We start from the raw sequence: 27,027 nt of genomic DNA, 5'->3' as shown, positions 1-27,027 counted from the left end.
GCTGCTTCCCATCAGGCGGGGAAAGTCCCTGCCCGTTTCAAAGGTAGCAGCATCCCTTTCCCTCTTCCATGGCCTCATGCAGACAAAGGAAGCTGCTAGTTGTCCTCATCTCCCCTCTGTGTGATGCAGAGGGGCGGGAGGCAGCGGGATTACTGCTCTCGAAAGGAAAGCAGCAGCTCTGGAACAGCTCGGTGGCTGTGCCTGCAGTCACAGGAGGGGACCAGCGGAAAAGCAGTAGGGACCTAAGCTCACTGGTATAAACTGGTGCTGCTTGCCACAGCGAGTGCGGACAGGGGAGAGCTTTTCCCCCTGCTTCCCCTTTGAATGAGAAATAGAAGACTAAGCACTTTAAAAATGTGTCAGCCTGTTCCCTGCTCATTAACTAATTAATGGCCGAGCACCTGGGCGAAAGGGGCAGGAGATGCTAATCTGCAGCCACTGGACTGATTCTAGGATGGGAGGAAAAGCATTGAATGCTGCATCTCAGCCCCGTGCAGGAGGGTCTCCAAGGACCTGTCAAGGGAATTCCCCAGAAGCAGCAAGCTAGCTGTCAACTCTGTGCCTGGACATGCAGTTTAACAGAGCTGGTCCCACGTGCTGGGTTCAAAGCTACCTACCCCCCATGCTCCCTCCATCGAAGACGTACACAGAGAGAAATCCCCATCCACTGCCCCGTTGCCCCTGCCATGAAGCGGTGCTGGAGTGGGCGAGCGAAATCCCACAGGGCCAGGGCAGCCGACAGCCCCTCACGTGTTCTCCTAATCCTCTCTGTGCTGAGTTGTGGGCATGTGGGGGGAGGGGAGAGAAAGTTGGCAGTTGCTCCGCCCCCCATTTTATTTTTGGACATAGATTCCCAGATGCTGTGATTAAACGTGTCCAGCTGGAGTAGAAAGGGCACAAGTTCCGAGGTAGAGAGGAAAAAGGGCTTCATCTGACCCAGGCTGCGGGATCACCCCCCCATACACCCACAGCCGAGCACTGGCAGCTGTAAGAGACATGTGTGAACTGCAGCATAAAGAAGGATTTACCCTCCCTAACGAGCAACCTCTGCAGGAGTGGCGTGGATACTGCAGGGGGCCGGATTCTGTTCTTGTGTCACTATAACTCTATTGGCTCCAAGGGCACGACTCCTGCTTTACGGGAGATCAGGATCGGGCCCTTTGCAAGGATATTGGGCTTTGCAACACACTTTACAGGCATTTACGTAATTCACCCCGACATCGTCCTGTGTATCGTTAGGCCTGTTTTACGAGGGGAAACCGAGGCACAGAAGTAAAGGGCCTTGCTCAAGGCCACTCACCCAATCAGGTCAAAGCCAGAATTAGGGCTCAGGATAGGAGTTATGGCTCCTGAAGGTCAAAGGGAGTAATTTGTATGCCGCAGCGGGAGAATGGAGCCCTCCGTTCCTAGCTGCTAGTCCCATACTCATACCATCCCTCCCTGGTCTGCTCTCCGGGGCTGATCTGAGCTGCTGGGATAGAAACAGGGTATTTTTATTTTCAGATGGAAAGAGGAGGTGGTTGGATTAGTAGCTGGCTGTGATGGTAGTTGCCCAGCAAGCCAGAAATAGGAACCTCTGAGTGCAGATTTCCATACCTACAGCCAGTGCCCGAGAAGGGGAGAGGATGAGAATTCTGCTGGCTGGTCACAGCGTTATCAGTCACTCATCACAGAAACCAGCTGCCCAGAGCACCCTGTGCCTGAAATGGAGCATGTGGAGTGAACTGTCTCCTAGCCAACAGGGCAAGAGCTAAGTCCCTGCTTCCATTACATGACTGCGATTCTACAGGGACCCTCTTCCCGGCCTGGCTAGAGGACAGTCAGGCCAAGCTGTCAGATGCCAGGAACAAAACAGGGCTTCCAACAGTGCCAAGGAGGATAAAATTCCCAACGGGGCATCTCTCTCTGCTGATGGAGTAGTGGTGCCGTGTCACTTAAGAAGCTCGTGTGGGGGTGTTTCTGGGGCAGCCTGCTTATCTCTGAAGATACACCTCACCTCATTCCCTGAGCTTGGAAAACCCGCTGGGGAGCCACGTGAACATAAAACCGGCCATACTGGCCATCTAGCCCAGGAATCTGGCTTCTGACAGTGGCCAATGCCAGGGGCTTCTGAGGGAATCAACAGAACAGGCAGTCGTCAAGTGATCCATCCCCTGTCGCCCATTCCCAGCTTCTGGCAAACAGAGGCCAGGGACAAGTGCCTCGGTAAAACACTTCCTGGGTACTAGACACATCATGGACGTGCTGCTCAGAGACGCCAAACTAGAGCTCCTCGGCCTTTGCAATTTGAGAGGCCTCCCAAAAGCCAAAGAGACACTCACTTGCTTGGCACCAGCTCCACCTCCATCCAAGGTGGGGAGCCACACGCTCCAGGAGCCATGCAGCAGGTGGGAGCGGTACAGCTTTGCGGGAGAAACAACAGTAAATCGCTAACGACAATCACGAGCTGGCTGAGCATCCCAGTCATTCAGCAGCAGGCAGGGGACGAACAAGGGGCACGTACAGAAGGGAGTATGGGGAATGCAGCAGGGTGGGTGTGAACGGCCAAGCACGGCAGGAAGGGAAAGTGGGCACAGCAGGAATTAGGAAGATACGCAGCAGGCCACCTTCCCCGCCACACAGAGCCAAAGCCTTGCAAACAGGTTTGCTTCATGGAGGAGGAGTGGATGGGTCAGGGGAAGCAGGGAGCAGGCCCCGGAATCAGGCTAACGCGCCCTGCTCGCAGAGGGGAGTATGCTCTAGGACTTGGAAGAGCAGGTGGAAGCAGTGAGGGACCCATCCCAAAGGGAAGGTTGGTAGTAACACAGTCTGTAGCCAGGATGATCCTGGGTTTGTAACGGGGCTGGTTGGTACCCACCAGGGACAGAGCCCAGCAGTGAAATCTAGAAGGGCCCAATGTTTCTTGCTCACTCTGGAGCTAACAGAGAACGTACCCCCACCCTGCTTCCATCGAATGCTGGTGGCCACGCTGCGGCAGACGTGCCATTTCCGTACTTGTGCCTTTAAACACCAAGTGCTAGTTGCGGCAGGGACAGACTTTTACGTCAGTGCTTCATCATATAGATTATGGCAGTACCGAAAGCAACTCGTTATTAGGGCCAATGCGATAAAAAGGAACCACTTAACCCTGCCCTGCACTGCAGGCTGAAAGGCCTGGTAGGAAAGGCCAGGCGCAGAACCTCTAGGGATTATGTTCCTAACTGGGATGCTGCAGTATTGGTGCCTGGCCTGGAAGAAAGAGGGTTCAACGCCTGGAGGCCTGGTTGGAGCAGAGCTAGTGGGACTCCTTGAGCAATGCTGGTAACGTGGATCGTTACTCCTGCAGCAGGCAATCCAGATAAAAGACAAGTCACCGGTGGCCTTGGCAGGAGAATCGATGTAGCAATAAGGAGTGGGAAAGCAGAGGCTGCCAGGTGGGGGAGAACGTAGGGAGTGATTGAGTAAGGCCTGAAGAAACCAGCACAGAAGAAGGCAGGCTGGGGTGCAGGGAATTTAATATCCAGGGAATTTAGGTTGAGGGCAGAGCATTCCTGAAATAGCTGAAGATGAGGAGTTTAGCAGAAAATGTCCATCAAGCTGCTTGAAGCCGTCAAAGGAGAAAGTAAATCATGAGCATAAATCCAGAATGGGTGGAGTCAGGAGTGTGTAACACCAACAGACCCCGGGCATCGGCGGTCGGGATTGAACCTGGGATCTCAGTGCATGAGCCTCTACTGCATGAGCTAAAAAGCCAGTTGGCTGTTAGCTAAGGCTGTAGAGCAGACACATTAATCTCTTTCTCTCTAAGTGGTCTCGGTGCCACTAGCTGGGACAGAACACCACACCCAGAAGGTGTGTGGGTTACAAGAGGATGGGGGTGAGAGGTTTTCTAATAGAGAGGCAGGGCCGTGCTACTGAATTTGCAGCCCTGCTTGTAACAGAGGAGCTGGTAACCCCTTGACAGCAGGAGGAGGAAAAAAATAGGAGAAAATGGTAAGAGATCATTCCCAAGGTCACTGTTGTGAGAGAACATGCTCTGGGTTCCCCAGCCTAGAACACGGAGCAGGAACCGACTGGGCAAATGCACACAGACAGTCTGGAGGAAGAGGGAGGAGAATGTGACACAGGGGAGTAGGCTTGGAGGTGCATTTGCCGATCACACACAAATCAAATCGGCTTGGGCATCAGCCAAGGAGGAAGCGAGGAACAGCAGCTGGGATTTGTGCCGGGGGAACCCAAGGCGTGGAGGCAGCCGGGCAGAATGTCCCTGGCATTGCAGCCTGGAGAGAATGGGGCAGCCAGGAGGACGCTCTGCAGAGCAGCCATCACAGTCCCATTCAAATCAGACATTGAGGGGGAAGAGCCACCGTCACAAAGCTTTTCTTCTGATAAGGACGGGGTGACAGGCTCTGGGCTCCTCCAACCCCCAGCAATTCTGGAAAGCCCCCCCGCTCCAAATCCCACAAGAACACCAGATCCCCTCAAAGCTATCATCTCCTCAGCTTGCTGCCGACCCAAAGCTCCCCGTCCTCCTTCCCACGACACACACAGGCAAGAGGCAAAACACTTGCCAGCCACTGCTGAAGAGTCTGTGATGACACGGGAAGGACACCAATGAGAACGGAACATGCCCTCTGCTACATTATTGCATCAGGCAGCAGGAGGAGCAGCTGACCCACTAGCACGGCTTCTAGAGCCTCCATCCCTCAGCAGGCCCACAAGAAAGGAGTTTATCATCGAAAATCCATTCATTCCCCAGGCCTGTGCATTTCCCAGCGCGTCCCATCCTCCATGGGACCCTTCGATTGCAAGCTCGTTGGGGCAGCGGCTGACTGATTTGACTGTGGTTTTTCCTTCTTGGTACCATGAAGGAGAATCAGTTAAATGAACGAAAGCCAAGCTGCGGGGCAAGGAGGAGAGGTTAACATGAGGGTCACAGCACCTGTAATTTGGGGTGGTTTGGTTCTGCTCCCACAAAAAGGTCACCTGGACAAACGGTGTCGTTCCACAGCTTTGCTGACATGCTATAAAACAAGGCGCATGGGGAAGATCCAGCGATCAGACACAGAATGCTTTGGATCCGTTGCGCTGCCGAGTGGCTCATGAGCATGACAGAACAATGAAGCAAAGAGACTCAAGGAAGGAAGAGCCTGAACCAACGCTGCAAACAGAAAGGGGGGAATAAAAGCTTGCGTGTGAGAGAGAGACCCCCATCCCCGCAGCAGATTCGCCAAAACGCTGCAGCGTGCAAACAAAGAAGGTCTTGAGGAGTCTACACTAAGGGAAGGAACATAAATCAAGGGAAGTTATTCTCTCACCAGAGAAGGCAGGAGCCAGAGCACGTTTGCACGTGGAACGCAGCTCTGGTCTCCATACTACCGGAAAGAGATGGAAAGATCACAGCAGGGAGCAATCAAAGCGATGTATGCATCATGGCACGTGGGTTATGAAGCAATGAGGCCGATTCAGCCTACGGAGCAGGAAAAGGAAAAGGAACATTTCCTGCCGAGAAAGAGGATCCAGCGAGAGGACGAGGGACGGAGCAACGCGAAGAAGCCATTTCAGAGAGTGACGCATTCGGGAACAGCAGAAACGCACTAGCCCAGAAGCAGAAATTCCTTCATAGCATGGGGTGGTTGAAATTGCAAACAGCCAAAAAAGTCAGCAGCCGCATTAAGCGCGGAGGCAGCTGGGCAACCTGCCGGGAAAGGAGAGCGGAAGGAACATGGCCGTTCATCAGGATTTATTAGAGCAGGCCCTAATTGGCCATATGGTCTCCCCTGGCTCTGAGTATTGCTGCATCTCTCCACACCTCCCCTTGCTCCTTCTGCAGCTTCCTTTCAGTGAGTGTTTCTGGACATTGGTGCAAATCACCCCCAATCGAGATGGTCTCTCCCCTTTCTCTGGTGTTCCTGCGTGCCACCCTTCTGGAAGGCACATGGGGCCAATCCCTGGAGTCACAGGCCTGTGCTGGAACAGACCCTGGCAAAAAGCCTTTTTTTTTTTCCTTTTGCAAAATTTCATTAAAATGCATGTTCACAGATTCATTTTGTGGCTCAGGAATGTCAATTTTCGCAACTTTTTTTTGCAAAAGGTTCTGTTTTGCATCCAAACCTCCAAGATGGAGGGGATTTTTGGGGAGGGAGGGGTAGAGAGCTGAGAGGGGGCATGTTTCCCCCCCTCCCCCAAGATTTGGAAAAATGCCAAGGTTTGTGCTCTAAACTGGTCATGTTTCACAGTGTGTGTCAAATGGGTCACTTGCGTGAGTTCTAAACACTCTGCTGAAGCATCCCGCTGCTCTTAGCCATTTTAGAGAGGCAGCGTGGTGCAGGGGTTAGGACACTGGATCTGGCTTCTTGTCCTGGCTCTGCCACCGACCTGCTGCCTGACCTTTGGTAGCTCACTTCACATCTCTATGCCTCTGCTTCTTCTCCCACCCTTTGTCCATTGTGTCCCTTTAGCCTGTAAAGTCTCTGGGGCAGGGTCTGCTGCTCACTCTGCGTACATACAGCACCTAGCGCAACAGGGCCCCGATCTCAGTTGGGGCGTCAATGCTATTGTGAGATAAGTAATATTAGTCCATAAAGGAAGGTAAAATGTTGCTAGAGGCTGGTCGAGTCGTACCTTAGCCAGGTGCTTGGCTATTCCTCTTCCTCGGTAGGCGTCTGGTACCTCCGTGTGCTGCAAGTCCACTATCTTCTTCCCCACGTACTCGTAGAGCAGCACTGCCCTGTCGTGGCAACCTACGGAACGCAAGGCAGGAGTTTAGCTACAGAAATGCCTTGGGGGGAGAGAACCCTGTGCTTGGGGTGAATGCAGCTCACAATGATGCTAAGCTAGCACAGGTATCTATCATAACTCCTGGCATCTAAGGATCATCTCTGCTGAAGGAGCTTGCAACATCTCTTTATTGGAACAGAAGGAGGCCACCACAGTCTAGCGCACTGGAACGCATTGGCTCAGATTTTCCTCCTACTTATACTCCGATTCCCCATGTCATGTAAATGAGGTGTAACGGAGGGCAGGACCTGGCCTATTGGGATAGCTGTGAGGTTTCCCCACCACACACACCCCAGGCCTTGAATTACTATATTATGATGAAATGATTTGTAATATGTACAAATCTTGTGCCAACTAGAGGTTGTGGGGGAGGGGGAAAATGGAAACAAACAGATCTTTCCTCTCTAATATATTATTTTTTCCCCCGTGGCATATAAAGTCTGCTAGCATTTTCTGACATGGCAGCCAGAACTGGCATTTCAAACACTTTAGATCTAGTAGAGAAGATAAAAATTCTTCTGTGAATGAAAACACACACACACACACACACAAATTAGGATAAATTATGTTTCCATCTCTAATCATCATCAAATGTGGCACACAAACATGCATATTATAACACTGTTAGTTTCTCTTCGTAATTCAAATACAGGGGAAAAGGTCTCAGTACGTGGAAAGTGGTGTGTGATACGTTTCAAAGATCCTGAAATTTGACCATTATTAGAAGAGAAATCATTTGAATTCTGCATTTCCACAGGGCGGGTTATGCTTAAAGTTTCTCAAAGGGATTTGTGCCAAGGATTTAGATCAGCCTTGCTGAATGGTTGTGAATGTTCACCAGTCCAGACACAGAGGGCTCTGCACCTGGGGCAGTCATTGCACTGGCCTAAGAAATCCATATAACACACTACGAGATCAGAATGGTAAAATTTCACACCCATGTTGTGTGAGCGTAATTACAAGCTGGGCTGGACAATGCAGGATCTGGCCCAGGTACTCACTCATTCTTACTACGATAAAGAAAGGTTAGTGATTGATATTTTGTGCAACTGTCCAAAAAACAAACAAACAAACCAACCCACCACACACACACAAAAAAACCCACCACATCAAATGTGTAGAATTTTGCACACCCAACTTAGATACTGGGGTGTGCAGGCGGCATGTAAAGGCAGCTACCATTATTTTCTCAGCAACAACTCACGCACAGCAATTTGATAGTAATTTAGACAGAACTGATAGATTTTGACATCAGTGCATAAGAAAGTTTCTGAAACCCACAAACAGAGCTGATGGATCACAAAATACTATCTCCCTCACCAGCCAGTTGCAGTTGGCTGTTCTGCATGAAGTCACATTTGTGAGTACGTGGCCAGCCACCGGTTACTGGTGAAAGCGTTTACCATACCCCAAGCTTTGCATGTTTTTGTACAAATGAAAATTCAGTCACAAAAATCACACCAGAGTGACTGTTGTTTACCCCATGTCATTTGCAAGTTTAGAAAGTTTTAACCATGCCATTAGAGAGTCACATGTGATCCATGTGATCTGAGTGACCAATCACACGCCATGTGATCTGAGTGACCAATCACATGCCATAAATAGCTGAAGCAAAGAGCTTGCAAACAACAGATAGATGGAAAATTCCTGGCTATTTAGGAAGACAGGACTGGAGTCACTGAGTCCAGTCTTCTGCTATCACAGGCAATCCAGTCTTATCAACCCATTCATAAACTTATCAAGCTCCATCTTAAAACTCGTTAGGTTCCTGGCCCCCACCACTCCTGCTGCAAGGCTGTTCTAGGACCTCACTCTGATGGTTAGAAAAATTTCTTCTAATTTCCAGCCTAAATTTATTCATAGCCAGGTTAACCCCAATTGTTCTTGTACCAACTTTGTCCTTTAACTCAGATAGCTCTAATCCCTCCCTGGTGTTTACCCACTGGTATTTTCACAGAGAGCAATCGTATCCCTGCTCAGCTGGCATTTTGCTAGGCTAAATAAGCCAACCTTTTCCAGTTTCTTGCCAAACCGTTACACTTGAGGAAATCAGGCTTGGGAAGTGGACTGAAAGGCAACTAAGTTTATAGAGAATCCTGCACCTGGTCCTCCACTGCCCTGCATCTTCTGAGGTGCAAAGTGGGAAATAAAAGCCTATGAAATCAGAGTATATATATGTATCTCATAGAACTGGAAGGGACCCTGAAGGGTCATTGAGTCCAGCCCCCTGCCTTCATTCACTAGCAGGACCAAGTACTGATTTTGCCCCAGATCCCTAAGTGGCCCCCTCAAGGATTGAACTCACAACAAGTGGTTTAGCAGGCCAGTGCTCAAACCACTCACACTCGTTCTGCACTGGTGGAATGACCCACATGGAGAATCAGGCCCATTCAACCAGCTCTATCTGCAAAACAGGGATGGGAATTATACCCAGTTCTCCCACACTGGAGGAAACAAACTGTCATGCATTTGGAGCTGCCCTGTGATCATTTATGGACACTGGGATGTTTACGGTATGATGAGATTGGTTTAGTTTAATACGGGGGCTGTCAGGAAAAACAAACAGGAAAGAATGTCTGGAGAAATGCCACTTGTCTGCACTCAGTTGAGTAAGAGACGACATCAGGACAGAATAAGGTCCATGAACCCAAGCAAGCAAAGGAGCTACAGCAGGGTTAGAAGAGGGACCCTCTCTCAGGAGAAGGCTGTAGCTGTTTTGGGGGAAGCAGCTGGAGACAGAAGGACCCTGCGCTGGCAGTGTCTGGAGAAACTGCGCCTGCCTGGGTAAGCCTTTAGGTAAGACAGACATGCACATAGATTGTTCGCTGGTTGAAAATTCTTTTCCTCTAAAATGCTTTGTTTCTACTGTTAAAATAAACAATATTTTGGTGCCATCTGATCACTGTGTTCACTGCCGGTCATAGACTCCCGAAGGGAAGAACAGCAAGCGTCCAAACGCAGTCGGACCTACTGGGTAAGAACGATACCATTGCCAAGGGCCAGTCTAGGAGTGGAGAACTGCAGAAACTCACGCAGGAGAGCAGAGCTGAGAAGCCCAGGAAGGGGCGAGAGGTGAGCTAACCCTGTAACAGTGACACAAACCCATCCTCCGAAGGAGGAACTATTACAACTAAAAGCACCTAGAGAAACCTATCTTCCCCCAGGAGATCGACAGCCTTAATCTCAGGGAATTAGAGCAAATTCCACCACCCTCTTGTGGTTTCCACATTGCACTGGGCACAGGAAGCAAAGAGTTCAGTGGAAGCGGGATCTATTACAGATAGTGCCCTACCAAATTCATGGTCCATTTTGGTCAATTTCACGGTCAGAGGATTTAAAAATTCATAAGTTTCATGATTTCAGCTATTTAAATCTGAAATTTCACGGTGTTGTCATTGTAGGGGTCCTGACCCAAAATGGAGTTGTGTGTGTGTGGGGGGGCGGGTTCGTGAGGTTATTGTAGGGGGGGTTATGGTACTGCTGCCCTTACTTCTGTGCTGGCTGGCGGCGGCGCTGCCTTCAGAGCTGGGCAGCTGGAAAGCGGCGGTGGCTGCTGGCTGGGAGCCCAGCTCTGAAGGCAGAGCTGCCGCCAGCAGAAGCATAGAAGTAAGGATGACATGGGATGGGATGGCCACCCTTACTTCTGCACTGCTACCTTCAGAGCTGGGCGCCTGGCCAACAGCCGCCGCTCTCCAGCCACGCAGCTCTGAAGTAAAGGTGGCAATATTACGACTCCCTAAAATAACCTTGTGACCCCCCCTCCAACTCCCTTTTGGGTCAGGACCCCCAATTTGAGAATGTTGGTCTCCCCTGTGAAATCTGTATAGTATATGGTTAAAGCACACAAAATGCCAGCTTTCACCGGCGGAGACCAGATTTCATGGTCCATGACGTGTTTTTCGTGGCCGTCAATTTGGTAGGGCCCTAATTATTGCAGTCACCAGTAGCGCCAGCTATAATTAAAGGCTTTAAACAGTTTGTTATAACTGCTCTTTTCACACGCTCCTAATTTTCCACCACACTCGTCTTCGGGGTTGAAAATTTCCATGGTCTCCGGCTGATTTTTTGGAAAAAGTTTAAGCAAATCCTTTCAGCTGTTTTTACTGAGCTGTGGCAGAGTGGGGGAAAAAAAGTTACTTTTCTCATTCTATAAAAACATATTACGTATATGTGCATGCATGCGCGCACGCACACACAGAATACTGCAGCAAAAGATGTCTTAAAATATGAAACCATGCCCTGCGCAGCATCTTGATTGAATATTTTTACTTGTTATCACAGTAGCAACTAGACACTCCAGCCGAGATTGGTGCCCCATTTTGCTAGGAGCTGTACACACACCTAACAAGGGACAGTCCTACCCTTGAAGGATTTCTAATCTGATTACACAGAGAAAGAACCTATTATCCCCATTTTAGAGATGAGGAACTGAGGGTCAGATTAGCAAACCATCCTTATTCAGCTAAGTATGCGAACACATGTTTAACTTTAAGCACATGGGCAAATCAGACCATAAGGGGTTTGCAGGGCCAGCAATTGAACCAAGATGCCCAAGTTTCAGTCCAGCTCCTTAAATGCAAGGCCATCTTTCTTCTCAGGAAGTGTTAGGGCTTTTACTCGCACTTTTTAAGTGAACGTTTCATCAGTTGTCTGACTTGTTGAAAATTATGCCCCAAGTATGTAATAGAAAATAAAGTTGTTTCCTGGCGTGCAGGTAGACATAGGTGTACTCTGCATGGGTACATGGCCAGTTCAGTGTGCAAAGGCCCTGGTCCTGCTTGGAAGGTCCATGAAGAGCCCCACTGAAGTGCATAGGGGGTGCAGGCGTCCACCTGTGCATGCAGTTGCTTTATTGTTGAAAGCAATTTACAAACTGGGGAAAGTCACGGGAACTTGGTCCCTCCAACAGCAGAACAGCTTTGGAGCAAGGGCCGTACAAGCTTCCCTGGAAGGATTCAGAAGCTTTGGTACCTGAATAGCTGGATTGTTCTCGTTTTTCCTTTTCTTGCTTTCTCATCCTTTTTAGACAGGGAGAAAATTAAATGCAAAGGACTGTGTGAGGGATGCACAGTTAATTGTTACATAAAATCAGGAAATTAAGAAATTAAGGTTCCAAGAGCAAGGTCACAAGTGGCCCACAGAGGAAATAGTTGATCTTGTGTTTTGTTTTGTTTTGAATTGGTGGATAAAGATGCCTGGATGTTTGGGGTTTTTTTGGTCAGAGTAAAAGCTTTTGTCATGCTTTTCCTAGCCACCATGGATGTATGCCACACAAACTGGTGTTGAGCTCTGTGCCTTTATCCTCACACACAACTATTTGACATCTTCATCATCTGGACCCATGGGAAGTCCATCAACCTCAACCTGGACCAATCTATACCTTCATGCCTCCAGCTTCCATCCCGACACACCACAAGATCCATTGTCTACAGCCAAGCACTGAGAGACAACACCTAGAAAATCTCCACCAAGCATTCTCAAGACTACACAGACCTGCCAACCTGAAAGCATATTTCACCAGCCAGCAACTGCACACACGCACAATAGTTCTTGCTCAGGAATCCCATGCAACAAAAAACCTCGCCAACAACTCCCACCACATCTACACCCAGCAACACCATCACAGGACCTAACCAGATCACCAAATGAGACAGTCTCTAAAAAAGGATAAATGGACACAAATCAGATATTAGGAATGGCAATATAGACTTAAGGTGGCATCCTGCAAAAAAAAAAACTAGGAGACAGACTTCAAGAGAAACTGCTGAGCTCAGTTCATCCTGCAAATTTGACACCATCAGCTCAGGATTAAATAAAGACTCCTCCCCTTCATGTGATCGATTTAGAATCTTCCAAAGTAGATACAATTTTATGGTGATTGAAGAGAGAACAAAATTACTGTGGAAAAAATAGTACATGATCATGTAATTAAAGACTGTGTCATAATGCACTTGCAGAACAGGAGGGGGCTGAGTTAAGGTTGCACAGAATTATTCTGGCTTTGCCCAACTTCTGAGTGCATGACTTTGCAACCTTAACATTCTTTTACCTGTTTCTCTGTGTGTGTAATTTCCTAGGGAAAAACGCAAACTGAAAATTGCTTCATGCAGCATCATATTGACAGCCACATGGATCATCAGCAGGTTTGCAAGCTTTAGCTCCACTGCACAGACCTCTACCACTTGAGCTAATGGAGTCACTTATAGCAGTAGTAGGTTGTCATCCTCTATGTGGACCAGCACTAGAAGGGAATGAGATACACACTTTACCCCAGTGGGTTTCACAGGTGTTTGCCGACAGCAGAGGAATGGCGAGACTCTACAGTCTTGAGCTCCATTCCAAGCTCTGGAAGTGGACACAGACCCTTTTTTCTCCCACTTCTTCCAAAGCTTCATCCTTTCTCTCCATCCTGTACCCGGCTCAGTCATGTCTCTTCATCCCAGTCCTGGCTTCCTTGCCCAGATATTTTTAGTCTCCCGCAAAGTCCCATTCTCTCCCCTACTTCCAGTCTTCTTGCCCATCCAGTCCCAATTCCTCCCTCCTGGCTCTCTGTGAGAGCCATCTCTCCCCTTCTAGTCACGGTTATATTCCCCTGCCTTCCCAGTTTCCTCCTCTCCACTTCCAATCTCAGTCTCCTCAAACCCCACCCCAGTCCAGGGCTTTTATCCCCCATGAATTCGAATCAGGCAGCTTCGTCCTCCATGCTGGCTGGGTGCCAGCTGCGGGGGGTGTAGGGAGGACTGGAGGTGTCATTGAGAACACAGTATGATGTCCTGGGTCTCGAACCAGGTTTGGGAGTCCCCAGACAGTCGCCATCACCACATCCTGGCCTCCACCCAAGGTCTACTGAAACCTGGTGGGCTGAGAAGCTGCTAGGACTATAGCCCCAGCCAAGGTACCACCCCTGGGAGCTCTGATTGGAGGACTGCTCGGCTCCTCCGATTGGTCCAACTACACTATTTAAGCCAGGAGGAAGTTCGTCAGAGCAACAAAGTGGTTTCCGGTTGTGGCTGTGTTGGACCCTGCTCGTGCCTGCCTCCTGCACCCAACCCTGTTCCTGATTCCTGCTCTGCTCCTGCCTTGCCCCCGTTCCCGCCATGCTCCTGCTCCATGCTGGGTCCTTGCCTCTCCTCCTGCCCTTACACCTCGTCTCCAAGCCTCAGTGACCAGTCCTGGCTCCAACTCTGACTTCTGACCTTGACTTCGGCTTAGCCCTTGGCTCTGGCATTTGGCATCTGACCTCGGCTCTGCCCTTCAGCGGTGATTTGTGGTTCCGACTCTGGCTTCACCCCTGGCTCTGGTGACTGGCAGTTGATTCTGGTGCTGACCCGTGGCTTCGTTCCCCAACCTGGACACCTGCTTCGCCCACTAGACCTGACTCCAGCTCTGACCACTAGGCCAGACCCCCTCCATCCTAGTCCATAACACACAGGAGAGAGAGAGAGTCAGTCTCTCTACTCTTAGTTATGGTTGCCAGCCCCATCCGTGCCCGCTGCAGCCCTGAGGAGAAGCATGTTCAGTCGCTCCGATGGGAGGGCACATGCACAGTTCTGTCAGCACTAGGAACTATGAGAGGCTCGAGCACGCTCACTGAGGACGGAATCTTCGTGAACGTAGGCATTAAACTCTAACAAGGCTCTACCGGGCGTGTGTAAATCAAAGTTTTTCAAAGGCTAATATCTTGGCCAGATTTGAGCAGATTTTTTGGGGGATGGCACAAGACACAAGACCACCCTGCTACCAAATTTCAAGGCACTTCTCAATGGCTTGGAGGCATTAGAGCTTTTCAAAGCAAAGGCTGCCAGGATTTTTTTTAGATGGCAAAGCAATATATTTCCCCTTAGCCTCGTTCTTGGAAAAGGCAAAGCCATTTTATAATAATAATAGGAGATATACCAATCTCCTAGAGCTGGAAGGGACCTTGAAAGGTCATCAACTCCAGCCCCCTGCCTTCACTAGCAGGACCAATTTTTGCCCCAGATCCCTAAGTGGCTCCCTCAAGGATTGAACTCACAACCCTGGGTTTAACAGGCCAATGCTCAAACCACTGAGCTATCCCAACCGTTTGGCTGGTTTATTTTTTTTAAATTCTTCCAGAGGCAGAAACCCAACATGGAAAGTTTCAGCCCAAATGGTTAAAGTTTGGCAAAGTTATAAGCAACTGACAACAGTCTTATAATGGGAAGTGTCAAGCAACCTTAACAATAGGCATTACTACCAGCCCAGCTTGTAATGTCACAGTTTCTTGAGTCAGCAGAACATCTCAAGCTCCATTAAAGTCAATGGAATTTAAGCACATGCTTCAGTGCTTTGTTTAATCAAGGTCCAAACGCTTATAGTAGATTAATATGGTACTGCATAAGACCCTGATCCAGCACTGGGTATCCCCAGCAGCTGCACGGTTTGTCCTTCACAGTGTCCCATTGAAATCAGCGGGCTTATGACCCTTTGCAGCATCACTACCTGTGTCATTAAACATATAACATAAAGATACTGAATAGGAATGTACAATACAATCCCATTCATGTGGCTTTGGGGGCCTTCTCTTTTATCGGTCTTGGCTTTTTGTGTGTGCGTGCGATTTCCGCTTTGCAACCTAACATTGCACCAACCCCGCTTCTTGCACGTAGCACAGGGATGTGGGTAGATGCATGAATTGGTTATTATTATTGCCATGTGTTCACTGTGTGACTGAATCTGACACAGCCAGAGGCCAGAACATGAACTGCATTTTTCAGATGGAAAGAAACATAGAAGAGATGATTTTTCCATGTTCATTCATTCCACCCACAGCAATAAGCAGTTGCATCTTGCCAGTCTGCCATTACCTATCCCCTCCCCGCCAGTCTCTTGGGAGAGAGACTTACAGAGAGGTCTTAGTTGTTCAAATGAAAGCTTTGCATGGCATGGAAGTGCCACTGATGATGCTGGGAAATGAGACGGGATTTTTCTTCAGTTCATCTCCGATGCAGCATCTGGTTTTCAGTGGAGTTCCTGCCTTTTCTTCCCCATTTTTTCTCCTCTCTCTTTCTCCCCCCTGTTTTTTAAACATACATGATTTTTCAGCTCCATGGATGAGGCAGAGGGAGGTCAGGCGACTTTCCTGAGGTCACACAGCGACTCGGGGCTCAGCCAGTATTAGACTCCAGGCGCCTCCTTTGTTCCCGTCACGACACTCCCCATCCGATGCTACCTGTGCTGGTTGCAGCCCGGCGGCGACAGAGATCCAGAGGCAGGAGAGGAAGGGACAATCTCGTTTGTAAGAATTCAGAGGACAGGGTGGTAACAAGACCCCCGCACCTGGTCTTCACAGCGCTCCTACCCCTGCCAGAAGTAATGGCACTGTCCCCGTGCCAAGAGCAGTGGGAGGGGAGCGGCTGAAAAAGCCCCCGGCCCGGACACTACAGAATGAAATGAAAACCGGTTCTGAGAGGTTATGACAGAAGCCCCTTCCCCACTCCACAATGGCAAGAAAGGAGGCTTCATGAGGCATCAGCTGAAGCAAGACACCAGGAAGTTCAGCCAGCCTGAATAAGTGGCCATCTGCAAGGGGCTCTCTCACCAGCGGTCCCATGCGTTAGCGACCCCGAGAGTCTGTCTGTCTTGGGGAGGATTTAATGGTGTTTGATCAGAGTGCGCCGGGAGGTCTCTTCTCCTCAAAGGAGCTTTGCAGGACAGAGGATGGACTATCACATGGGCTGATTGCAACCAGAAGAGCGCGTGCAATGCAGATTATATAGCTGACGGCGTCGAGCATAAACCCTTCTACCTCAGTTTAGGGAAGGCACAAAGCAACGTGAACAGCATATGTCCCTGGTTTCTGTTCTCTTCAGGAAGCGTGGAGATTAACTTGCATAAAACCCAGGACTACTCAGGCTTCAGAGAACCAATCTCCAGCCCCCTAGACCATGCGGACCTACAGCCCAAGCCCCCCAACCCCTGTTGCTCACCACCCACCACACCCGACAGCTTATGATCAGAACAGGCCCTTATGCAGCGGTGGAAGCAAGGTGGCAAACTTGGGCTTTAAACCAGCTCCCACAGACACTCCTAGAAAACTGCCAAGGTCTTCAGGGGCAGCACCTAATGGGGCAGATCCCCAGCAGACGCAGAGGAAAGTGGCTCCAGTTTGCACACGGACTGGGTGTTGCCAGGGTGCAGCTGTGGCTCTTGTTCATTCAGTCTGGTGGGGCTGACAGGGGTATCAGAAGCGGAGGGGAAGGCTGGCACCAGCTGCCAAAAGGTGGCAGCAACTTAGCTTCACTGCTGCTCAGAGTGCCAAGTCCACCGGACCCAATTCACTCCCAGGACCATTGGATGTAGCAGGTTCAGCAGGACACTGCAGCAGGATTTCAATGGACGGGCTGCAGCAGGCAGCACCAGGGAAGACGTAAACTGCCTCCCCCCACCCCCACACACATCTGGGCATGGAAAAGAGCTCCCCCTATGGAATAATGGGTCAGCTCATCAGAGGCCAGAGAATGCCTCGGCAGCAACCAGGAGCCATCCTGGGGTGGGTGAGCGTAAAGCCTTGCGTAAGGGACGTTAGGCAGGAAGAGGTTAGGGGTCCCTAGTGAGATGCGGGTTCCAGACACTAGAAAGCAGTAGACACCCCTTGCCAACCATCCCGAGAGACACGCCCGCCAACAGGACGCCATCAGCATGTGACTGGCACGAGTGGGCTAACCTGGACTCAGCTTTGCCAGCCCTTTAGCCGGCAGGGCAATGCCTCTGAACAATGAGGGCTGTTCTGGGCAGTATCAATACTAGGAAGCCTCCAAGCAGGGAAAACAATAGAACAGGCAGCACCAGGGTGGGGGATGGCGCAAACGGCTGCTGTGTTCCAGGGATCGCCAGCCGGGCAGCCCTGGAAGTCTCACATGGGCTTTCCCTTCGAGCCCAGGATTTTGCTTAACACTTCTGTACATTCAGGTGCTAAAACCTGGAAGAGATCAAATCGGGAATGCTGCCTGAGGAGGCACATGGCGAGGGGGGCGGGAGAAGGAGGGGAAGGGGAGAGAGACACACACACAGACAGACGGCAGCAGACCAGTAACTCTGCACCTTTGTTACTTTGCATTTATTCAAACACTTTGGATTCACAGTCCCTTTCTGAACACCACCTTCCTCCACCCTTTCAGCTTTCATGTCCAAGCAGCAGAGATTCCCTGACAGTGTTCCCAAGTTACTGGGACACTCCCCACCTCCTGCCATCCAGGAATATGGGAAGGGCAAAGTGCTCACGAACCCTCCCCGCCCCCGCAAGTCACACCTGGCAGGCTGAGAAGCTGGGCCTTAGACAAACACACATCACAGGCTGAGCTGGTGTAACTGACACGGTGCGCAGCCACAAGGAAGGGGTGTAACAAGATCAGCAGCTACGGGCAGGTGTGAGAAGGTGCAGGTCATGTTATCCACACCCTGAGGGGATCAGCCTGTCAGGGACACCATGAAGGTCTTTGTAACCCACCGCTTGGAATCTATCTGCCCACCCAGTACCTGAGCACCTCACAGTCTTCAGTGTATTTAGCCTCACAACACCAGAGCAGAGCCATTATCCCCGTTGTACTGATAGGGAAACTGAGGCACAGGGAGATGATGTGACTGTCCCAAGATTCACACAGGAAGCCTTTGGTGGAGCAGGAAATTCCGACTCCCAGGTTAGTACCCTAATTAGCAGGCCTCCCTACTCCCAGTGGCATTTCTGCCAGCTCCTCTATATTCTGCACAGAAACATCACTCTAATAATGATTTATCACCGTGGGAATCTGTTCTTCATCCAGCCCCAGGGACTCTACTTAAGGGCTTCTGTGCCCCTGCACAGGACTAGCCAGAAAGTTGTCCAGCTGAGGTGTGTTTTATAAGCTGCCTGACTGAAAAAAAAATAAATAGGAACTTCACTAATGCCACAACACCCCATGCAGAGCCTCCTAGTGTCAAGGTGGGTGGGTGGGAGGTGGGGGAGAGAAATCAGAAAAAGGCCAAGATCCCCCGAGACGGCAAAGAACATGGAATGGCAGCCGGGGAAGTTACAATTCTGCTGTAACAGGGAATTCACAAACCAATCAGGGAGACAGAGCCATTGCCGGGTTCCAGCATCCATCCCCTCCTCTAGCCCAGGAAGGCAGCTCCAGCTGTCACAGCTTTACTGCAGGGGAACTTGGCTGTCTGCAAACCAAGGAGGGGAGTCCAGCTGGAATGCACAGGACGCCTCCGAGCTTGCCCCACAGCCTAGGGTCTTGAGATACTTTGGCACAACAGGCCTGTTGAACTCAGTCAGGAATGGAAGGCTGCCATCGTACACGCACTATCAAGTAGTCACCACAGTGCTATATATCCTACAATGTATATAATATCCTACAGCTCGCGTTCCTGCAGAGAACCGGACCTCGGAGAGGAGCTAATTTAGGAAGACAACCAGAGATGAAATGTTAGATTTAAAGGTTACCAGGAGCAACCCCTCGACCCCATAGGTAGGTTTGGGAGGCTTAGATTTTTCATTGGTAAAGGTCAATCTCACACACACACACACTTCCACCGATAATAACTGAAATCTACAGATTGGCAAAGGAAGAAAAATGGTGCTTGAGAACTTAGAGTCTAAATCCAGCGAGTCAGACTTTTGAATTAGGCTTGTTACAAAAAGGACTAGCAAATGGATGGCAAAAACAGGTCTGATCCATGCCACCCCCACCAAACGTGTGCTCGCCTCTTCTCTCCCTCACCCAGTGGTGGCTCCTAACCCAGCAAGCCTTGGGAGCAGCTCATATATACAGGTCTGCAGCCTCCTGCTGCCCCAGCCTTCTCCTCTGCTCCCATGGCACTTAGCTCGGCCAGGACAGCATGTGCAGCCCAACCTGATGGGGCCCAAATCGAGCATCCCCAGCCTCCGTCCTGAGCAGATGAGGAGCAAAAGGAGGAAGAGATCTAAGCACTAGAGAACAGAAGAGAGAAACATTCCTCCTCCCTCACTCTGTCGCGTGTGCAGTGAGGAGAGGGAAGGGTGAACGTACAGGGCAGGGCGGTTGAGGGGCACAGGAAAGATACATCAATTCATAGCAACATGGGCTGCAAGAACAACTTGAGAACAACTGTCTTAATAGCTTCTGCATTAGCTTACAGGGTCACTGGGTGCCCACTACCTAACTCACCCCTTTGGGACACGCCAGGAGTATGGAAGATACAAACCATCTCTATGAAGACCACAACCAGCACGTGGTGCTCCCGTCCAGGGCCCTTTCTGAGCTAATGGGGCAAAGCACAGACATTTCTAGCCAGAGTCTGGATTCTCTTCCTTGATTCTTTCTTGTTTTCCCATCTCCCAGGGCTCCAATTTTCCCTCCCCATCCAGCCCAAACTTCATCCTGGAGAGATGAAGTTATATGGTGTCAAAGTTAGACTCAGGACTCACAGTTTGTCAGACCACTCTGTTTTATTAGCACAGCGCTCTGCTAATAACACCCAGATAATGTGAGCACCATGCAAGACACAAACTATCTTATTTATACAGATAAAAGGGTGAGAACTTAACAAGATAACAAAGGAAGCAGAATCAGATACGTTTACCTGGGCTAGGCATGCATATTTTATTTCCTTACTATTACCCATCTTCTGTTAATGTTTCGCCATTAGCACCATTGTTTATGCCTAATGTTTCTTTTCCTGGCACCTGTATTTCAACATTTCTTATTTCTGCTTAAAGGTACATACAACATTTCTTTAATCCATTCTTATTTTTACAATATAATTCATTCTACTTTCACAATGGCCAAAAGCATCCTGGAGCCCTCTCAACTCCAGTCAGACTCCTGCGATTCACAGCCCAGGATTCCCCTGCAGCAGTGACCGTGGCTGAGTAAGAGACTGAGCGACATCAGATGACTTTTCATGCCATGTTGTAAAGCTTTGCCTATGAGAAACGGAATGGATTGAAACCCATTGACTTTGGGAATGAGGGGGGGAGCCATTCAATTAACTGACCCGAGATCAGCTTTGGAAGTCGTGGCAGAAAAGCGAGTAGCCATAGTGGGCTTTTATGCAGACGTGGTGGTTGACTGAGTTTGCCATGTGTAATGAAGTATCTCTACATTTTACATGCAAGACATGGCCTCAGCGTCTGGGTCCCTCCCGGTTGCTATTGCTTGACAGAGGCGCAGTCTATCGGGGGAAATTTACAAAGGATTCCACCAGTGCTGATGCTGCGTTAACGTTAATGGTGAATCAGTGCATTCCTGGCACTGGCAGGAATTATTTGTCTAAGACCAAGACCTTAGACTCCCCAGTGAAACTTATCAGGCAAGTTTCCCGAGCACACATTCCAGCTAGTTCTGGATGGTTCCAGAAACTCGCCCATGGCAAAGAGATGATAAATTTGAAATTAACCAAGCAGGGCGGCAGGGAGAGGTGCAACATCGGCAGGTACGTTAGGCGCAGGATGACCATGTCAGGGATATAAACCCTCTTGCATCAGGGCACAAACAAACCGCTAGCTGACGGGGTGAGGAGTCAGTTCCCCCACTGAGGATCCTGGCTCCTTCATCTGAAGCATGTCTCATTTCAAGACAAGCTAGGAGCACAGGGGCACAATCTCAGGCCTCGGGATCACTAGGAAAAGAGATGTGTTCTCACCACGTTAGCGAACATCTGGTAACTAAGGAGGGAAACACCTAGGGTGACCAGATGTCCTGATTTTATAGGGACAGTCCCGATTTTGGGGGCTTTTGCTTATATAAGCACCTATTACCCCCCACCCCTGTCCTGATTTTTTACACTTGCTATCTGGTCACCCTAGAAACACCTAGTGCAGGCAAGGTCAAAATGTGCTACTGAGATTCCGGCTGCATTACCTAAGTGAGCTCTGAATAGCTTCGTAGCTCCTAGGAGCGGAATTGGTGACATCATGGAGCCGGGATCGTGCTTAGGAGCCGATCTCAGGGCTACAACTGAGCCTTGCAGAACAGATGCAGGAGTAGATCTCCTTGTCCCCAAAGAAGTCGCCCCTGTCAAAGCAGTCCCTGCAGGACGGAAGAAAGTGAAGAGACTGGGCCACCTTCTCCTCTCCGACACGCTCCTGGCCTTGCTGCAGTGCCGAGGGAGGGTGGAGTCAAAGGCGGAGAAGCAATCTCCATAGCTAATGAATCCTGAACTTGCGTCAGGCAAGCTGAGCAGCGCCTCACCTTTGCAATCAGTCATCAGCAAGATTCAGTTACAGCCAGGTAAACCAACACTTTCCACACAAGGCAGTCAAGGGCTTTGGCCTCTCACCACAAAACCCAGATTCTAGCAACACATCAGCTCAGCCATCCCCACAAGCTGTGGTCAGGCACTTAGTGAGCTGAGAGATCAGCTTCTTCCATGAGCTAAACCGTTACAGAAGGGACGAGAGGCAGGGCAGAAGAGAGGGAGAACGTGCATCTCAGAAATCTGATGAGCAGATACGTGACAAACTGCCGTTCACTGACTAGCTATCAGATCAAAGGGCTCTGCTCCTTTATGAACTCTGGTGGCTCGGTCTGAAGAAAGCGTATTTAGCAGATCTAGTCTTTGCATCAGGACAGTTTCCTCTTGCATCGCTGTCTTGTGCTAGTACCCTGGGAGTTTATTGCTTTGTCAGGTACCTCCAAAAAGAATTTCACTGCGTGAAAAGAAATACATGCATATATTTCTCTGAATGAGAGGTTTTCCCCTCCAGACACAAACAACAACCCTTCCATTCAGAATAACCTTTATTGTATATGGAGAATACCCACACAAGAAAGAACACAAGTAAGATCCCTCAGAGATAACACAGTGTGTTTGTGCCCTCTGCAGCAGTTTTCACCTGAACACAGAATGGCTGCTGAATTCTGCATGTGGGTAGAGTGATAAGAAAGGGACAGGTTCAGGACACAGAAAACAAAGAGCCATCATGATTTCATAGGTAAAGAAACCCACCGGGATTTCAAAAGCTCTGTTCCTTTCAGGGTACTGGTTTAAGTGAATCACACTGTGCAGTGGGGTGAATGATTCAGATAAGAGAGGATAAGAACTTAGTATCAGAACTCTTGAACTTTCACCTAGAAATGAAATGGAACCTGAATCTTTGGTTAAATGAACTAACTCTGCTGAATCACCACAAAGTCATTTTCACATACCTCTCCTGCCCCTACATGGGCTCTGCTGACGCTGTAGGAGACTGGGGATCAGTTACAAACTCTTGGGTTGTGAGTGCTGCAAACCAATGTGACTGAAAAATGAAGCGCGATTCTATTTGGTGCCATCCCAGCTCACTGGTAAGTTTCCCCCTTGGCCAGCTGAGAGGTTGAATCCCTGACTTCCCTACCTGTGCAAGGTCCCCTTTGATCCTCTCTTACACAGATATTCCAAAGCAGGAATCGCTCCCTCTCCAAAGGACGGAAAATGAATGGTCACCCGGGATGGGTGAGATCAGAACAAGGTGCTTAAGCTCGCTACCAAGGCAATTCAAGCATTTATTTTCATCGCCTGAAATGGTGGCAGATGCACAGGGGGGAGTTCAGAGGGGACTCGAAGGCCATGCTTACGCTATGGGTTCTTTGCCAGGACAGCTATATGGGATGGGGTGTATGCCCCACATCGGCCCCGAGAGAGCGGAATCAGGCCAGGCAGGCCCAATCACTCAAGTATGCGGAAAACGAGGAAGATTTAGGCTGTGTGGAGAGCTTTGATCAGAAAGAAGCACACCTGTGAGGGAACAGGCAGGGGATTCTATAAAGCCAGGAGGCCACAAATAGTGTAGGGGGGCAGCAAGGAGGAAGCCTGTTGTCTCTCTCCCTGGAGTCAGGGAGACTATACTAAGTATACTAGACGTGATAAATCGACCCCCGCTGGATCGATCGCTGCCCGCCAATTTGGCGGGTAGTGTAGACAAGCCCTAAGCCAGCAGCTCACTGGTGACCCTTTTCACACAGCAAGCCTCTGAGTGCGACCCCCCCTTACACATTTAAATCACTTTTTTTATATATTTAACACCATTATAAATGCTGGAGGCAAAGCAGGATTTGGGGTGGAGGTTGACAGCTCGCGCGACCCCCCATGTAAGAAGCTCGTAACCCTCTGAGGGGTCCCGACCCCCAGTTTGAGAACCCCGGCCCTAAGCTCTCTGGGAGCAGGGATGGTATTACTCTGCTTGTACAGCACTCGCCGCAGTGGTGCCCCCACCGTGGCTGATCCCAAGGTAGTACTGCAATAAACGTGTTAATGTGCAACTTGCAGACACGCCTTTCCTTTGCACATTACCTCCTGAATTTGGCCCTCTGAACGTAAGGGAGTCTGAGTCAGGGCAACTAAGCAGCTGAGGGGTCAGAAGAGAGGAGTGAAGCAAGAAACACAACTAAGAGGATGATGTAACGAGGTGTAAAGCAGCCCTCCCACCCCCAGCTTTTTCTGGCTCCTTGGCATGTGAATCACAGATGCATCAGTAGGTCTAAGGGAGTCTGACCAAATAAAATGGAATCTAAAGCTTTGTCTACACTGCGGGGGTTGCACCATTACACTCCTTTACACACCTCCTCTGAATTTAGTTCCTAGTCTTACAAAATGAAACAAATCGAGCCCAGCCCGTCAGGAAACGCTCGGTGTTTTCAGTACATGCTAAGCACACTAGTGAGCTGATTGCAGAGGTGCTCAAAGGCTGCAGCCCTCATCGAGTCGTGGGTGCTCCTCTCAAAATCAGGCTGTAAGTGCATTCAGCATGTGACTTTTTTTTAAAATTATTATTATACAAGTGTTTCATTGAGTCAAACATTATGTGGTCACTTAGCAGCTAAGCCTTCCCCACAAAGAGGAGAACACATGGCATCTGTTCTGGGTCTTAAGATCACAAGCCCACCCAGCTCCACCTTCCCTTAGAGATAAGGGCTTGTGTAAATCACGGGTTTTTAAAATAAAGTCATCACGGCAGCACCAAGGGTAAGTGCTGGCATTTCACAGGGGATGGACAGCCGCCGAGTCCCCCCTCCTCACAAACTGCGGTGACTTTTCCAACAGTGGATAGATGGAAGCAGACGTTCCAGCCTCCTTCTCCTGGCTGAGGCCCCAGCTGCTCCGGGGGGTAGTGGGCTGCTCCTGTCCCAGAGAGGGGTGGATAGGTGGCAGGCCGGTCCCATCCCGGGGGGTAGAGCGTACGTGGTATAATGGGTAGAGAGTGTCTTACCACACGGCACTGTCCGTCTGGCCCAGCTCCAGCCCTGGCTGCTGGTGCAGCTTCCTGCCTGGCCAGCATGGGATGTGGGACAGCACCAACACACAGAATTTAGGAGCCCCGGACCACCCTTCAGTGGCCTCCAGCCGGCCTAGGGGAGACATTGCAGGAGCTGAGACTGGCACCTGCCACTTGGAGCACGAGCAAGTGTGTGAGGAGCACCTCCCTGGCAGGAGGGATCCGGGCAAGACCAGGATCCAATCCCCCCAACCCTGCTGGGGAGGGTCCCTTTCACATACACACCCTGATCCACCCACCCGGGAATCACACACCTGCACATGCTCCAAGCGGCTGCTGTGGGGTGGGCCAGGCTGAGGCTCCCAATTGCCTCACCTTGTCAGTGCCGGCCCCGTCTCCCTGCTGGCTAGCCAGACAGGAAGCCGCTGCTGTCTGGTGCTTAGAGTCCCTTTCCCCTCCACCCCGGCCTGCCCCGAGCAGCCATGTTATCCCAGGGTTGTGATTTTCCCAACAGCAGGGAGGGGGAAGTGGACATTCCCACTTCTGCCTTCCCGCTGTAGGAAAAATAAATCACAATTCTGGGCTAACTTCACCGCTTCCGGGCAGTCCGTGAAACTGGGATTTACTCAGCGCTGCCAGACGGCCGGCCAAAACGGAGTTTGTGTGCAACAAAAGAGCGCTGTCTCGCCAGCTCCTCACCCTCGCCTTTCAAACGGCTCTCAGGCTTTAGGATGTTAGTCACAACTACTGCTTGAGACTTTCGTGAGGAGCATGAGGCCACGAAGGAAGGAAGGTCCAGTGGGTAGGTCCAGAAGACCTGGGGTCATTTCCCTGCTCTGCTACAGGCTTCCTGCGTGACCTCAGGCAAGTCATTTAGCCTCACTGTGTCAGTTCCTTGTCTGTGCAATGAGGACACTAGTACTTCCTTCCCTCACAGGGGTGCTAGGGGATACGTTAAAGATGTGGGAGATGTTCAGATACTAGATAGATGAGACTGAAGGCAGGTGGTCTCTGACGCTTCCCTGCCATTTGCTTCTGCATGTTCCAGTCCACAACAGAGCATTGTGTGCACCCAATGCATTGAAGGGTAGGGCTGACACGAGCTGCTGCCTCTGGGCCAAATTCTGATCTCAGTTACACTGGCATAAATCCAGAGTAACACCTCCAGACTGTGTCAGTGAATCTGACTCCAACTTTGGTAAACTGGCACAGTTCCTTAAAAAGAGGTAGAAGCCACTCCCAGGGAATGGTTTTATTTTCTCCTCACTAGATCATTCCCCAGCTCTCAGCCCAGAGAGGAAATACAGCTCGGACACTATTCCTAAACTTTGACGGCTGGGGAGTTCAAAGAGGATCATTAAAGCTGTTAGAGGAAGTGACTGCAGAAGAGAAAGGCAGAATTAAGAGGAACAAGTTGTTCTAAGAAGCTACTGCATCCGTCTGATCCAGGGAGCACTCTACCAAGAGCAAGACCAGATTTCTTAGCAATGACACCAAGCAACTGGCATGTTACTACGGAGAAAACAAACAGACCACAGCATAGAGTATTAAGCAGAGACAATGCAACTGCCACTGAAAGGGACTTACTTAGAAAACAGAGAGGCTCACTTTAAAAAAAAAACAAAACAGTTTCCTGTTGAGAATTTACCTCAAGATGAAGTAGTTGGAGAGGACAGCTGTGGTATGTTAAAGGAGCTCTGTCAGCTTAAAAAGAAAATCATATTGTGAACCGTTTTCTTTGCCCGTGTTACTAACACCACCTTAGCTGATTAAAAACCCAGTCTTCTTACTTTCTGCATTCCCTTCAGGTGGGACAATGAAACTCAGCAAAGTCTGTTTATAATCAGTTTCACTTTCAGGTCCTGATATTTCAGCATTTGGGAGGCAAAGAAGGAATGGGAATCCGTTAAATGAAACAGCTGCTTTTATTCAGAATTTTAGAAGCCATATATGGCAAAGAATTTTTTGGGGGAGAAATGGGGGGAAGCTAAGAGTTCCCCCTAAGATGATTAATATGCCTCATGTGCGAGACAAGAATTTCATCATCAGGTTACGCACAGGGAGCAAATGGAAACAATGATGAACCATGA

General features: G+C 49.9%; 1 protein-coding gene and 1 long non-coding RNA gene across 2 annotated transcripts in view; one reads left to right on the top strand and one right to left on the bottom strand.

The window, feature by feature from the left end:
• The window catches only part of NATD1 (N-acetyltransferase domain containing 1), a 36,410-nt gene that overhangs the window by 5,675 nt on the left and 3,708 nt on the right, over window positions 1-27,027 (bottom strand). Inside the window, exon 2 of the mRNA XM_039493165.1 lies at window positions 6,604-6,722. Coding sequence (XP_039349099.1) covers window positions 6,604-6,722 — 119 coding nt within the window. The remainder of the gene's footprint in view (window positions 1-6,603; window positions 6,723-27,027) is intronic.
• On the top strand, window positions 9,665-26,626 carry LOC120374005. Its single transcript, XR_005585850.1, has 3 exons — window positions 9,665-9,831; window positions 19,123-19,232; window positions 26,208-26,626. It is a non-coding gene; the product is annotated as an uncharacterized LOC120374005 (long non-coding RNA).

This window comes from Mauremys reevesii, linkage group 10, assembly GCF_016161935.1.
Source record: "Mauremys reevesii isolate NIE-2019 linkage group 10, ASM1616193v1, whole genome shotgun sequence".
In the NCBI taxonomy this organism is placed as follows: domain Eukaryota; kingdom Metazoa; phylum Chordata; order Testudines; family Geoemydidae; genus Mauremys; species Mauremys reevesii.
This window is presented reverse-complemented; position numbering and strand designations above follow the sequence as displayed.